Source organism: Rhinoderma darwinii, chromosome 3 (genome assembly GCF_050947455.1).
Source record: "Rhinoderma darwinii isolate aRhiDar2 chromosome 3, aRhiDar2.hap1, whole genome shotgun sequence".
Taxonomy (NCBI): Eukaryota; Metazoa; Chordata; class Amphibia; order Anura; family Rhinodermatidae; genus Rhinoderma; species Rhinoderma darwinii.
This window is the reverse complement of record NC_134689.1, coordinates 6,290,828-6,307,543: the sequence shown is the minus strand read 5'-3', so window position 1 is coordinate 6,307,543 and position 16,716 is coordinate 6,290,828. Positions and strand designations below refer to the sequence as shown.

General features: G+C 42.6%; 1 protein-coding gene across 1 annotated transcript in view; it reads left to right on the top strand.

Annotated features, from left to right (window-relative positions):
• The first annotated feature begins 5,254 nt into the window (after positions 1-5,254).
• Positions 5,255-16,716, top strand: part of LOC142750820 (uncharacterized) — a 58,134-nt gene continuing 46,672 nt past the window's right edge. The window contains exons 1-3 of the mRNA XM_075859797.1: positions 5,255-5,346; positions 10,904-10,984; positions 15,470-15,596. Coding sequence (XP_075715912.1) covers positions 10,910-10,984; positions 15,470-15,596 — 202 coding nt within the window. The 5' untranslated portion in view covers positions 5,255-5,346; positions 10,904-10,909. The remainder of the gene's footprint in view (positions 5,347-10,903; positions 10,985-15,469; positions 15,597-16,716) is intronic.

The following is a 16,716-nucleotide window of genomic DNA, read 5'->3' as shown; positions in this document are numbered from 1 at the left end:
ATCTGGTTAATTGATGTGTATTAATTAAAAGGGTGAAGGAATAAATAAAGGCTCAGTTTACAGTCTTGCAGACGTCTTGTACACCTACTTGTGTGGCGTGCAGTTTTCTCCCCATCGGCAGTAAATTTGATGGTCCTGGAAAAGAACTCAGAGTGGTCAATCATGGATTACTCTAACAATTTGGAGGTCCCAGCGAGAATCCCCCATCTTCCTGGCCTGATCCGAAACAAGTGTGGACAACTGTACGTTGTGTTGTGGCTGTGTTCTTATTTCCTCCACTACAGGTGGCTCTTGTGCAGTGGTAAAACCAATAACTGTCTGGCAAAGATAGAGGAAAATCTGCATTGGAGAAAGGGGTGTCTATCTGCTGATGAAGACGTTGTGTGAATATTTAAATCTTGTTGGGTTGTTTATTTGAGGCAAGGCAAAGTGCTGGGCTTGTTCAAATATCTAAATCTGTAAATTTGTTGGCACCAGGATGTACGGTCCGGATGCAATTTGTATTGCTCTGTAACAGGGTTAAGGCCTACGCCCGTGAATGTGTACATCACCATGCCTGAGTGCGGCGCTTGGACTATACAAGAATGGTTAGCCCGTCAGTCCATGTTCATTGTTGGAAGGAAGTTGGTGTGACCTGAATTGTGTGCTGTGAATATAGGGAGGTGCTATTGTGAGTGGGGAAGAAGACAAAGCTGCAGAGGAGGTGGTAGGAGCTGGTTGGACTGACTGCCATGAGATTGAACTGAGGAGCCTGAAAGAGACTGGTGAGGACCGTACTAGTCAGTATCCATCATTGGGCCTGGGGTGAAGACAGGTCCTGAAGAGCGAGCAGGGGTGGTGTGTGAGGCCCCACCATAGGGATAGCTGGGCGGATAAGGGGACATAGCAGAGACAAGGCCCCAAGACAGTGAAGGGAGGGTCTATCGGTTAGTGGTCAGCAGTACTGCAAGACTAGAAGGGAGAGTCGATCCATGTGGAGGCCTGAAGGGCTTATTATCAAGCGGCCAGCAACCGCCTATAAAAGGGGCACTAGACCTGAAGTAAACAGGAGCAGCAACAATTACTATCTTGAGGCCTACAGGGCCCAAAGCAGATAACCCTTATATCACAGAGGGGTGCCCTTGGCCCAGTGTCTGCAGGTAAGAACAGAATACGTGAGTCATCTTGCCAGAGCTGTAACTAAATCAGTTCCTTTGAGCAGTTAGTAGAGGATATATATGTATATATATATATATATATATATATATATAAATCAATTCCTGTGCCTCCGAGAGTGGGAGAATGTATATAATATTAGTGGCTGTGTGCACCATCAGCACCGGCAGAAAAGCGGTATATATCTTTAAATGAAAAATAAAAGTTAAGGTTGTCACTTAATCGACACCACCTTACAGTCTCTCCCCGTGACTCTCCTGTCCCCTCCGGAGTAGCTCCTCACTGCCCCTCCTCCCTATCGGCACAGAGCTCCGCCTCCAGCTCCTTCCCCTGCGGTTTGCAGCTGTCTCCCGTCTCTCATGCCGGGCTCAGTATAATATGTCACACTTATCACTTCGTAATATACTGCTTATATATATGTATAAAACTAGACAGATAACAATGATAATAAACGACAGGTACAGCCTATACATAGTACAGCAAAATACAAGACTGCAAGCATATACCCCAGGCATCTTTACCCCTCTTACACTGGCCTCATAGTCAGGACTATAGAAACAGCTGTCATACCGGACTTGGCTTACATAGCGATAAAGAATGGAGGAAATAAAAAAATACCATGAAATATAGTGGATCATATATCAGTGCGCCGCATGCAATAAACTAAATGTGCACTAATAAGAACGGCTTTATTATGAAAAAATTGCAATATTTCCATCGGATATTGATTTAGAGTCTACTATTAATATAGGGGGTGTGAATATATTTAGCCATAAAAAAGCCATGCCCTTCAAAAGACAACTCTTTCCATTTTTGCTGCGACCCGCTGCTCAAGTATCACCCTGTGAAGGGCTCTTGCTGGTTCACAACTCTGCAGACAGTATCACACATGATAGGATTAGATACAGTGGCTAAGGAGTTAATACCACACATAATAAGGTTAGATACACAGCTCAGCAGACATTATCACACATGATAGGATTAGACAGGGGCAAAGCTAGGGGGGGCAGGCGGGGCATGTGCCCCGGGCGCAGCTCAGAGGCGGGCGCCAGCGCCACCTCCTCCTGCACTATAATTGTACCTGTGTCGCAAGGACACAGGTACAATTAGAAGCAATGAATGACCGGGCACGTTCCGTGCCCAGCCATTCAGCGCCTTTCCACGAATGAAGCAACTGGTACCTTTTGTACCAGTGAAGCTTCCGTCGATGACAGACGCTGACTGACTGACAGGGAAAGTCATCCTGCCCAGCCAATCAGCGCCTTTCATAGACGCTGTGTTCAACCCCCTGGACACCTGCGCAGAAGAGAGCAGGTCTCCATGGCTGCCGGACGGCGTGGGAGCGGGAATAAGGTGAGTTTGAATAGGTTTTTTTAGTTTTTTTTAAAAATTGTAATAGAAGTGTGGCTGTATCTACAGGGGGGGGGGGGCTGATCTGTGAGTGTTCCCTACTTCCCCGTACAGCCCCGGCGCCTCATATGCGGCAGTCCGTGATTCTGACCACTGTGTCATGGCGGAGGCGATCAGTTGTACACCGCCATGGTACGTGAACCTCCAGAACTGGCTGCTGCACCTCAAAAGGAAGATTATCAACAGTGACTTCAAGCAGGAGGACAGCAGGTGAGACTCCTGTGCAAGGCACCTCTGGGGCAGCGCCGCTATCTTATGTGGTTATTATCTTGTAATATGGCTGCATCTACGGGGGGTGTCTATCTATAGGGGGACTATATCTACAGGGGGTGGGCTATATCTACAGGGGGGCTATATCTACAGGGTGTGGGCTATATACAGGGGGACTATATCTACAGGGGGGCTATATACTGGGGTGGGCTATCTATGGAGCACCATATACAGGGGTGGGCAATAGCTACAGGGGGGGGCTATATAGTATATAGCCCCCTGTAGATATAGCCCACCCCTGTATATGGTGCTCCATAGATAGCCCACCCCAGTATATAGCCCCCCTGTAGATATAGTCCCCCTGTAGATATAGCCCAGCCCTGTAGATATAGCCCAGCCCTGTAGATATAGCCCACCCCTGTAGATATAGCCCACCCCTGTAGATATGGTCCCCCTGTAGATATGGTCCCCCTGTAGATATGGTCCCCCTGTATATAGTCCTCCTGTAGATATAGCCCACCCCTGTATATAGTCCCCCTGTAGATATAGCCCACCACTGTATATAGTATCCCACAAATAGCTCCCCCTATAGTGCTCCACAGAAAGCCCACCCCTGTATATAGTGCTCCACAGATAGCCCACCCTTGTTTATAGTATATACAGGGGTGGGCTATCTGTGGAGCACTATATACAGGGGTGGAATATCTAGTGGAGCACTATATACAGGGGTGGACTATATGTACAAGGGGGGCTATATACAGGGGTGGGCTATCTGAAACACTATATACAGGGGTGGACTATATGTGGAGCACTATATCTACAGGGGGCTATATACAGGGGTGGGCTATCTGCAGAGCACCATAGGGGGAGTTATTTGTGGGACACTATATACAGGGGTGGTCTATATGGGGGCACTATCTACAGGGGCTCTATGGCAGGCACTATCTACAGGGGGCTCTATGGCAGGCACTATCTACAGGGGGCACAGTGTGTGTGTGTGTGTGTGTGTGTGTGTGTGTGTGTGTGTGTGTGTGTGTGTGTGTGTGAGTGACACGGTGTATGGTGCTGTTATAATTAGAGGTGCAGTGTATGGCACTATTATATTTTTTGGGCGTAGTGTGTGGTATAATGATAACTTTATATTTATTTATAGGTGTAGAAATGTTGGAAAAGTGAGAAGCTGAAGACATGTGAGCAGCAAACTACAGAAATGGCCTGTGACCGGGAGAAGCCACCATAGCGGTCTGGACCGGATGGAGAAAAAGAACTAGAATCTGAGACGTCACCGGTGAGTCACTTAATGTAAATGTTTATTCTGCCTCTAATCAGCACTGTAGTCACTGTATGATCTGCAGCGAGATGATGGGTGGCATGATTATGATAGGATTTATTTTTTGTGAAACGGCATCTCCCAGCATATCCTTACCATTGTTTGGGCCATGCTGGGAGCTGTAGTTTTACGCCGTACACACCTGTACGGCAGTGGTTGCACTAAATTGAGCTATATTTGTGCTGGTGTTATATATATGTAGTGAGCTTGCTTCTGGGGCTGTATATATGTACTGAGCTTGGTTCTGGTGTTGTGTATAGAACTATATTGCTTGTAAAATGTACAAATGTTTTCATGCTCGCGCTACATAAAAAGAAATGACACGTCGATTGGTAGAGAAAACAAACACGGCGAGGGGGAAGGAGATGTCGGGAAAGAGGTTGGAGGTTGGGGGGGGGGGGGGGCGCCAAACTGAATCTTTTCCCCGGCTGCTGGAGAACCTAGCTACGCCTCTGGCCTCTGGGATTAGATACATGGCTCAGCAGACAGTATCACACATGATAGGATTAGATACACAGCTCAGCAGACAGTATCACACATGATAGTATTAGATACACAGCTCAGCAGACAGTATCACACATGATAGAATTAGATACAGCAGCTCAGCAGACAGTATCACACATGATATGGTTAGATATAGCAGCTCAGAACACAGTATCACACATAATAGACTTAGATACACCAGCTCAGCAGACACGATCACACATAATCAGCATAGATACACAGCTCTGTAGACAGTATCACACATGAAAGGGTTGAGAAACAGCACTCAGCAGACAGTATAGCACATGATAGGCTTAGGTACAAAGCACAAAAGACAGTATCACACATGGTAGGATTGGATACACGGCTCAGCAGACAGTATCACACATAAAAGGATTAGACACACAGCTCAGTTGACAGTATCACACATGATAGGATTAGATAAACGGCTCAGCAGACAGTATCACACATGATAGGATTAGATACACAGCTCAGCAGACAGTATCACACATGATAGGATTAGATACACAGCTCAGTAAACAGTATCACACTTGATAGGATTAGATACACAGCTCAGTAGACAGCATCACACTTGATAATCAGTCTGTGCCTCTGATTGTTCAGCAGGACACTCCTCATTGTATTGGGGCAGGGCCCGGCTCCCATCACCATGACAGCCAGCCTGTTTACATGCAGAGCTGCAGCACACATCTCCTTGGCTGAGAAACCTGCAAACACACGGGGAGGACACCAGGCAGGTAAATATTGGAATAAATAATTCATTTGGCACAAGAGGAAGATTAGATAAAATACATAGATTAGCAGGACCTTACTGGGACTACAAAGCAGCTCTGGCAACCTACAACCAACATACATAACCACATCTGCAACCAACATACATAACCACATCTACAACCAACATACATAACCACCTCTACATCCAACATACATAACCACATCTACATCCAACATACATAACCACATCTACATCCAACATACATAACCACATCTACAACCAACATACATATCCACATCTACATCCCACATACATAACCACATCTACAACCAACATACATAACCACATCTACATCCAACATACATAACCACATCTACAACCAACATACATAACCACATCTACAACCAACATACATAACCACATCTACATCCCACATACATAACCACATCTACAACCAACATACATAACCACATCTACAACAAACATACATAACCACATCTACATCCAACATACATAACCACATCTAAAACCAACATACATAACCACATCTACAACCAACATACATAACCACATCTACATCCAACATACATAACCACATCTACATCCAACATACATAACCACATCTACATCCAACATACATAACCACCTCTACATCCAACATACATAACCACATCTACATCCAACATACATAACCACATCTACATCCAACATACATAACCACATCTACATCCAACATACATAACCACATCTACATCCAACATACATAACCACCTCTACATCCAACATACATAACCACATCTACAACCAACATACATAACCACCTCTACATCCAACATACATAACCACCTCTACATCCAACATACATAACCACATCTACATCCAACATACATATCCACATCTACAACCAACATACATATCCACATCTACATCCAACATACATAACCACATCTACATCCAACATACATAACCACATCTACATCCAACATACATAACCACATCTACAACCAACATACATAACCACCTCTACATCCAACATACATAACCACATCTACATCCAACATACATAACCACATCTACAACCAACATACATAACCACATCTACATCCAACATACATAACCACATCTACAACCAACATACATAACCACATCTACAACCAACATACATAACCACCTCTACATCCAACATACATAACCACATCTACATCCAACATACATAACCACATCTACAACCAACATACATAACCACATCTACAACCAACATACATAACCACATCTACAACCAACATACATAACCACATCTACATCCAACATACATAACCACATCTACATCCAACATACATAACCACATCTACAACCAACATACATAACCACATCTACATCCAACATACATAACCACATCTACAACCAACATACATAACCACATCTACATCCAACATACATAACCACATCTACATCCAACATACATAACCACATCTACAACCAACATACATAACCACATCTAAAACCAACATACATAACCACATCTAAAACCAACATACATATCCACATCTACATCCAACATACATAACCACATCTACAACCAACATACATAACCACCTCTACATCCAACATACATAACCACATCTACAACCAACATACATAACCACATCTACAACCAACATACATAACCACATCTACAACCAACATACATATCCACATCTACATCCAACATACATAACCACATCTACAACCAACATACATAACCACCTCTACATCCAACATACATAACCACATCTACATCCAACATACATAACCACATCTACATCCAACATACATAACCACATCTACAACCAACATACATAACCACATCTACAACCAACATACATAACCACATCTACATCCAACATACATAACCACATCTACAACCAACATACATAACCACATCTACAACCAACATACATAACCACCTCTACATCCAACATACATAACCACATCTACATCCAACATACATAACCACATCTACATCCAACATACATAACCACATCTACATCCAACATACATAACCACATCTACAACCAACATACATAACCACCTCTACATCCAACATACATAACCACATCTACATCAAACATACATAACCACATCTACATCCAACATACATAACCACATCTACATCCAACATACATAACCACATCTACATCCAACATACATAACCACATCTACATCCAACATACATAACCACATCTACATCAAACATACATAACCACATCTACATCCAACATACATAACCACATCTACATCCAACATACATAACCACATCTACATCCAACATACATAACCACATCTACATCCAACATACATAACCACATCTACATCCAACATACATAACCACATCTACAACCAACATACATAACCACATCTACATCCAACATACATAACCACATCTACAACCAACATACATAACCACATCTACAACCTACATACATAACCACATCTACATCAAACATACATAACCACATCTACATCCAACATACATAACCACATCTACAACCAACATACATAACCACATCTACATCCAACATACATAACCACATCTACATCCAACATACATAACCACATCTACAACCAACATACATAACCACATCTACAACCAACATACATAACCACATCTACATCCAACATACATAACCACATCTACAACCAACATACATAACCACATCTACATCCAACATACATAACCACATCTACAACCAACATACATAACCACATCTACAACCAACATACATAACCACATCTACATCCAACATACATAACCACATCTACAACCAACATACATAACCACATCTACAACCAACATACATAACCACATCTACAACCAACATACATAACCACATACATAACCACATCTACATCCAACATACATAACCACATCTACATCCAACATACATAACCACATCTACATCCAACATACATAACCACATCTACAACCAACATACATAACCACCTCTACATCCAACATACATAACCACCTCTACATCCAACATACATAACCACATCTACATCCAACATACATATCCACATCTACAACCAACATACATAACCACATCTACAACCAACATACATAACCACATCTACATCCAACATACATAACCACATCTACAACCAACATACATAACCACCTCTACATCCAACATACATAACCACATCTACATCCAACATACATAACCACCTCTACATCCAACATACATAACCACATCTACATCCAACATACATATCCACATCTACAACCAACATACATAACCACATCTACAACCAACATATATAACCACATCTACAACCAACATACATAACCACATCTACATCCAACATACATAACCACATCTACATCCAACATACATAACCACATCTACATCCAACATACATAACCACATCTACATCCAACATACATAACCACATCTACATCCAACATACATAACCACATCTACAACCAACATACATAACCACCTCTACATCCAACATACATAACCACATCTACATCCAACATACATAACCACATCTACATCCAACATACATAACCACATCTACATCCAACATACATATCCACATCTACAACCAACATACATAACCACATCTACAACCAACATACATAACCACATCTACATCCAACATACATAACCACATCTACATCCAACATACATAACCACATCTACATCCAACATACATAACCACATCTACATCCAACATACATATCCACATCTACAACCAACATACATAACCACATCTACAACCAACATACATAACCACATCTACAACCAACATACATAACCACATCTACAACCAACATACATAACCACCTCTACATCCAACATACATAACCACATCTACATCCAACATACATAACCACATCTACATCCAACATACATAACCACATCTACATCCAACATACATAACCACATCTACAACCAACATACATAACCACCTCTACATCCAACATACATAACCACATCTACATCCAACATACATAACCACATCTACATCCAACATACATAACCACATCTACATCCAACATACATATCCACATCTACATCCAACATACATAACCACATCTACATCCAACATACATAACCACATCTACAACCAACATACATAACCACCTCTACATCCAACATACATAACCACATCTACAACCAACATACATAACCACATCTACAACCAACATACATAACCACCTCTACATCCAACATACATAACCACCTCTACATCCAACATACATAACCACATCTACATCCAACATACATAACCACATCTACAACCAACATACATAACCACCTCTACATCCAACATACATAACCACATCTACATCCAACATACATAACCACATCTACATCCAACATACATAACCACATCTACATCCAACATACATATCCACATCTACATCCAACATACATAACCACATCTACAACCAACATACATAACCACCTCTACATCCAACATACATAACCACATCTACATCCAACATACATAACCACATCTACATCCAACATACATAACCACATCTACATCCAACATACATATCCACATCTACAACCAACATACATAACCACATCTACAACCAACATACATAACCACATCTACAACCAACATACATAACCACATCTACATCCAACATACATAACCACATCTACATCCAACATACATAACCACATCTACATCCAACATGCATAACCACATCTACAACCAACATACATAACCACATCTACAACCAACATACATTAACCACATATATAACCACATCTACATCCAACATACATAATCACATACATAATCACATCTACAACCAACATACATAACCACATCTACAACCAACATACATAACTACATACATAACCACATATTATTTACATTTGGGTGTGGGGGAGCGAGAAAGGTGAACAGACGGTTTCAGGACATGGCCAGGTATACAACAGCTTGAGTAGTGACACGGCTTAATATGTATAAAACATACAGCCACACAGGAGTATATGGTATGTGCACCTGTCATAGTGACATATCAGAAGTTTTGGTTGGTGGGAGTCGGAGCACTGGGACCCCCACTGCATATGGATTTTTACAGCTCTTATTGAATTCAATTAAAGAAATCATATGCCGTGAGCTCTCCCTAGTGGTGGCAGAAAGAATTGCAGCCTTAAACTATTTTTTTCTGAACTGCTCAGAGGGGGGCAGGGGTTCCTGTCCTGTCTGGGGTTTTTATTTGTATAGGGGTCTGGGCTGCGGTCTGTATTTATTTAGTGGTGTGGTCTGGGGGGGTCTGTATTTATTTAGTGGGTGTGGTCTGCGGTCTATTTTTATTTAGTGGGTGTGGTCTGAGGGGGTCTGTATTTATTTAAGGAGTCTGGTTTGGGTCTGTGTCTCTTTTGGGGTCTATAGGGGTCATATGCAATACTTGCGATTCAAATGCTGTAGGTTGTACTAATAAATGGGCGGGGCATAAGTTGAAAAATATTCTGTGTCACTATGTCACTTTTTAGAATCCCTATGATGTCCCTTTCCAATTTAAATTATGAAGAACTTTATCTGCATTTTCTCCTTTCGTCCACTAGAGGGCAATGATTGATGCAGGAATGCTCCCTCCACATACTGAATATTCTCCAGTTCTCAGAGAGGCTCAGCATTTCCCAGAGGTAAAAAGAAAGAATATTACATTTAAATCCTATTATTTATGATATAATGTTCAAAAATATGTCCGCTGACTGACCGATGCTTAGGGTCAGCGAGATCTATTCTCAGACCCACAAGACGCACTGCTAGGAGCAAGTTAATGGGTGCATCTGGGGCCCCCTTTAACTTTTGGTCTGGAGACCAATTTTGTGCCATATGCAAATAGCGCCCAAGGTCTCTCACTGTGCCCTCTTTGCCAGTCAGAAGTGCTGAGTGGGTTCAAAAATCCAAACTTTTTCTTAATCCATTTTTATGGTGATTGAAATAGGAGACTTTTGACTATCTGTATTATCTCCATTTACTCCGTTCCTAGTTTGTTTCCTATATAGACCACTTACTTTGTATTATTTACTATGTATATACACTCCAGTCCTTCACACACCACAGGAGTAACATACAACCCTCGCAGATGATTAAATATTTAAAAAATACCTTACTTATAACATAGAAGTGACAAGCAATATACATTACATCAAGATACAATACATTACATAGAGAACACAACCACACACAGCGGCCTCTGTTCCTACCTTCCCTGGGCACTTGCACATGTGACTAATAATGTGCATGTATATATAATATAAATCTAGATCCCAACCCTATACGTTCTCCTGGTACTACACCTATAACCAAAGCCACATACAGCGCCTGACCATTAGTACATGTACATATAGAGACTCATGCATAAATAGCATATATAATCTACTCATCTATAATCCACATAAGAGTCCTAAAATATCTCTATGTACATATACAAAGTCTGCTGTAATGGTATTATACTTGTATATACATATATATATATATATATATATATATATATATATATATATATATGTATATATACACAAATACACAAAAAGCACACATACGTTCAATGGGAGCTGCCCCTTGTGGAAGTGGTTTATGAGGGTCAGTTATTTGGCAAAATTGTTTTAATTGGGGCCACTCTGCTGACACTGTTTATATGGAAAACTTTAATAGCACCACTTTATATTGTTTTATGGGGGGCACTGCAGTCGCTGTTAATGTTGTCACTCTGATGGCATTCGATGGAGACGTGGTTTGTACTTATGGGAAGGGTTTATATAGATAAAAAGAACATAAAACGTCTTAATCGCGTAATTAAAAGTGTGTCCCTTTCTGTGAAAGTGACTCAATGTAGTCAATTATGTCTAAGGGTATGTTCACACGCTTACTATAAAACGTATGAAAATACGGAGCTGTTTTCAAGGAAAAACAGCTCCTGATTTTCAGCCGGTTTTTGAGCAACTTGCATTTTTCACAGCGTTTTTTTACAGCCGTTTTTGGAGCTGTTTTTTTATGGAGTCAATGAAAAATGGCTCCAAAAACGGCTCAAGAAGTGACATGAATTTGAAAACGGCCGGGTAAAAAAATGCCACGTCAGAACAGAACGCCGTTTTCCCTTTGAAATCAATGAGCAGATGTTTGGAGGCGTTCTGCTTCCGATTTTTCAGTGTTTTTCCAGCTGTTTACGGCCCAAAAAACGACCGAAAATAAGCCGTGTGAACATACCCTAAGGGTATGTTCACACGGCCTATTTACGGACGTAATTCGGGCGTTTTGGCCCCGAATTACGTCTGAAAATAGCGCCTCAATAGCGCTGACAAACATCTGCCCATTGAAAGCAATGGGCAGACGTTTGTCTGTTCACACGAGGCGTATATTTACGCGCCGCTGTCAAATGACGGCGCGTAACTAGACGCCCGCATAGAAGAAGTGACCTGTCACTTCTTTGGCCGTAATTGGAGCCGCTATTCATTGACTCCAATGAATAGCAGCGCTAATTACGGCCGTAATTGATGCGGCGTTCAAGCGCCTGCACATGCCGGTACGGCTGAAATTACGGGGATGTTTTCAGGCTGAAACATCCCCGTAATTTCAGCCGTTACGGACCCCCGCCGTGTGAACATACCCTAAGACGGACTCCAGGATGACACACGGTCGAAATTCTTACAATTGTCACACATCTTTTTTTCCTATAGGGAAACATTGAGGTCACACGCGAGTTAAGGCCCTTTTACACCGGCCGATAGTCGGCCGGTGCATCGAGCTCTGATCAACGTTGATCGCCGCTCGTTTGCTCCTGTCACACGGAGCTATGGATGGGGACGAGTGGTCGTTACTCTGATCGCTCGTCCCCATACGTTATTATCATGTCGGCAGCGCATCTCCCTGTTTATACACCAAGATGTGCTGCCGACAACGATAAAATTTTACTTTTTTAAAACGATACGACCAGCAGATGATCCAGCGTTTGCTCGTTCATCTGCTGATCGTTGCCTTGTTTACACAGCGCAATTATCAGCAACGTGCGTTATATGAACCCTCATCTGCATGATAGTCGCCCAGTGTAAAACCTCCTTTATGGTAATACTCCGACTCTTGAGTGACCCTGTGGAGTCCTAATGATGTGTCCTAACTAGAAATTAGGACGCAATTTTCCCTTTGACCACCAGATGTCAGTGCTGTACCTACAGTGTATATCACGGGCAGCTAACTAGAAATTAGGGTGCAGTTTTCCTTTTGACCACCAGATATCAGTGCTGTACCTAGAGTGTATACCTGGTGCAGCTAACTAGAAATTAGGGTGCAGTTTTCCTTTTGACCACCAGATGTCAGTGCTGTACCGATAGTGTATATGGGGTGCAGCTAACTAGCAATTAGGGTGCAGATTTTCTTTTGACCACCAGATGTCAGTGCTGTACCTATAGGGTATAGCAGGTGCAACTAACTAGCAATGAGGGTGCAGTTTTCCTTTTGACCACCAGATGTCAGTGCTGTACCTATAGTGTATATCAGGTGCAGCTGCATCTCCCCATAGACAGCAGTAAAAACAGTAACAACTTCAGGCTGTAAAATTAAAAAAACAACAACAACCCACAATTTCTATTACCCGAGCGACGGATCACAGTTAATCAGACGGATCAGTTCTGCCGCAGAGGTGTGTGGCACCATGATGTGCCCATTGTGCATCAGCTCTACCAGCGTTATTAGACCACGGCTGCAATTAGCGGCGTGACCCTGAAATTGCAGGTGATGCTCCGCTCTGGGCACAAAGCCCCAGCTGCTCCCCCAGATGATCTGTACAGAAATAGTTGTCAGCAGGATGAGTGTAGACAAGGAGAATAAACTTCATTACTTTTCGCGGTCACATGACGCACGCGGTCGTTAAAGCAGCTCCGGGGACACGATGTTTCGCTCTATTTCCGTGACTCTTGGCAATTCAGTGTGACTGGAGTAGAGCGCTAACAAACAGAACCGGCCATTACTTCTCCAGGTGAGGCGGCAGGGACCATTAATCTCACACCAAAAACCCCAATTAGCCGAAAGAAACCTCACGCCTCGCCTCGTTTTTTTCGTAATAAGCATTTGCGCTGCACAGACAACCTGAATTATAGAAAATTGGACCTTTCGTGTGAGTAAAGCATGGAAGGCTGAAAAATTTGCTTTAAATCAAGTCTCATACTCCAGTCACAGCCAAAGCTGCACAAATGTAAAGTGCCGGCTGGTTCAGCATCTGCATAGCATGCTGACCGCTGACCTACATCATACATAAGGGATTGTTCACACGATTAACAAAAAACGTCTGAAAATACGGAGCTGTTTTCAAGAGAAAACAGCTCCTGATTTTCAGACGTTTTCTGAGCAACTCGCGTTTTTCGCGACATTTTCGCTGCATTTTTTACAGCCGTTTTTTGGAGCGGTTTTCAGTAGAGTCTATGAGAAAACGGCTCCAAAAACGTCCCAAGAAGTGTCCTGCACTTCTTTTGACAAACCGTCATTTTACGCGCCGTCTTTTGACAGCGACGCGTAAAATGACAGCTCGTCTGCACAGAACATCGTAAGACTCATTGCAAGCAATGGGCAGATGTTTGCCGACGTATTGGAGCCGTCTTTTCAGGCGTAATTCGAGGTGTAAAACGCCTCCATTACATTTGAAAAGAGGTCGTGTGCACATACCCTCATAGTACTAATAGATACTAGGCAGTAACCAGTAAAATTCAGAACGCAGCTCTGGATGTGACTGGAGCATAAATCCTCTGAGATATATATATATATTTATTTATTTATTTTAAAGGGACCTACATTCAAAATGGGAGGTCACAAAGGAGCAGTAACCAAAGGTGATGGTGTGGGGGTCTAACCCTGTGTGACAGATTTCTATTTCTTTACTGCATAGAGATAAGAAAAAAAACCTAAGGGGTGGAGCCTGTCACCTATTTTCTGGCGTGGGAAAATTGGTGTCATGTAGATCACAGCCATAAGTTTTTACAATGTAGAAACCATATTGTCACAGTGACTGCAGCGGACACACCGCCTTTATAATGTGCAGGGGAGGGGCCCATGACGGGGGGGGGGGGGGTAGAGATGTGACTGGAGTTCTTTCAATTGGGAGTTTTCTGTTACTTTGTATTTTGTGATTTTAGAATCAGCGGGCCGGACACTTCGAACACGTGGCCCATATGAACATGTTCGACAGCGAGTCCCCGACATTCAGAATTCCAGCCAAGATTTCCTTTGTGAAGCTGTCGGACGGTGAAGCGGAATCTTCAGGTAAAGGGAAACATTCCGGAACTTTCTTGCCGGTCGCAGTTTTCGTCTGAAGCGTCTAATCTACCGTCAGGAATAAAGCCGGCGCTGCTGCAGACGTAAGGGGCGAAATGATCAGCAAACCGTGCGCCGTTTACTGCCTGTTACACCGTACAGATGCAGCAGAGCTAAGTGTGTCGGGTACGGCAGGTGCAGCAGAGCCGAGTGTGTCAGGTGAAAGAAAAGATCAGTGTGTCAGGTGCAGCAGTGCTGAGTGTGTCAGGTACAATAGAGGTGTGTGTGTTGCAGAACTGAGTGTCAGGTCTCATTTACACGAGCGTGATTTTCGTCCGTGCGACGCGCGTGCTTTTCACGCGGGTCGCACAGACATATAAAAGTCTATGGGGCAGTGCAGACAGTCCGTGAGTTTTGCACAGTGTGAGTCCGCTGCGTAAACTCACGACATGTTCTATATTTCGCAGTTTTTCGCGCATCACACACCCATTGAAGTCAATGGGTGCGTGAAAACCACGCATGCCGCACGGAAGCACTTCCGTGCGAACTGCGTGATTCGCGCAACAGCTGTCAAACTCTGAATGTAAACAGAAAAGCACACGCTCGTGTAAATTAGGCCTGAGGTGCAGCGTAGTCGAATGTGTCAATGCAGTAGAGCTGAGTGTGTCATTTGCAGCAAAGATCAGTAGGTCAGATGCAGTACGGAGTTTGTCAGGTATATTATTGATCAGTTTATCATATGGAGTGTATCAGAAAAAGCAGATATTAGTTTGTTAGATGTTACGTATTATAGATGTAGTAGTGCTGACTTTGTTAGATGAAGAGCTGGGCTTGTCTAATGTTAAAGAGTTGAGGTTTTCATTTTGCACAGATTATAGTGATGTGTTATCTGATGTGTTACATAGGACTGCAGGCAAACCTTCTCCATTATCATTACTCACTGAATCGTCAGAGTATACAAAGGACATAGCAATTCAGCTCTGCTACATCTGTATACACAGTAGATCTATTATTACATTCTCCATAACTGCAATGAATAAAATATCATCTGATGTGCACGGAAACCAATAGTGCAAGACAAGAAATGATGAAGAAATGTCATAAGGAACATGTCGGATATTACTGCTGA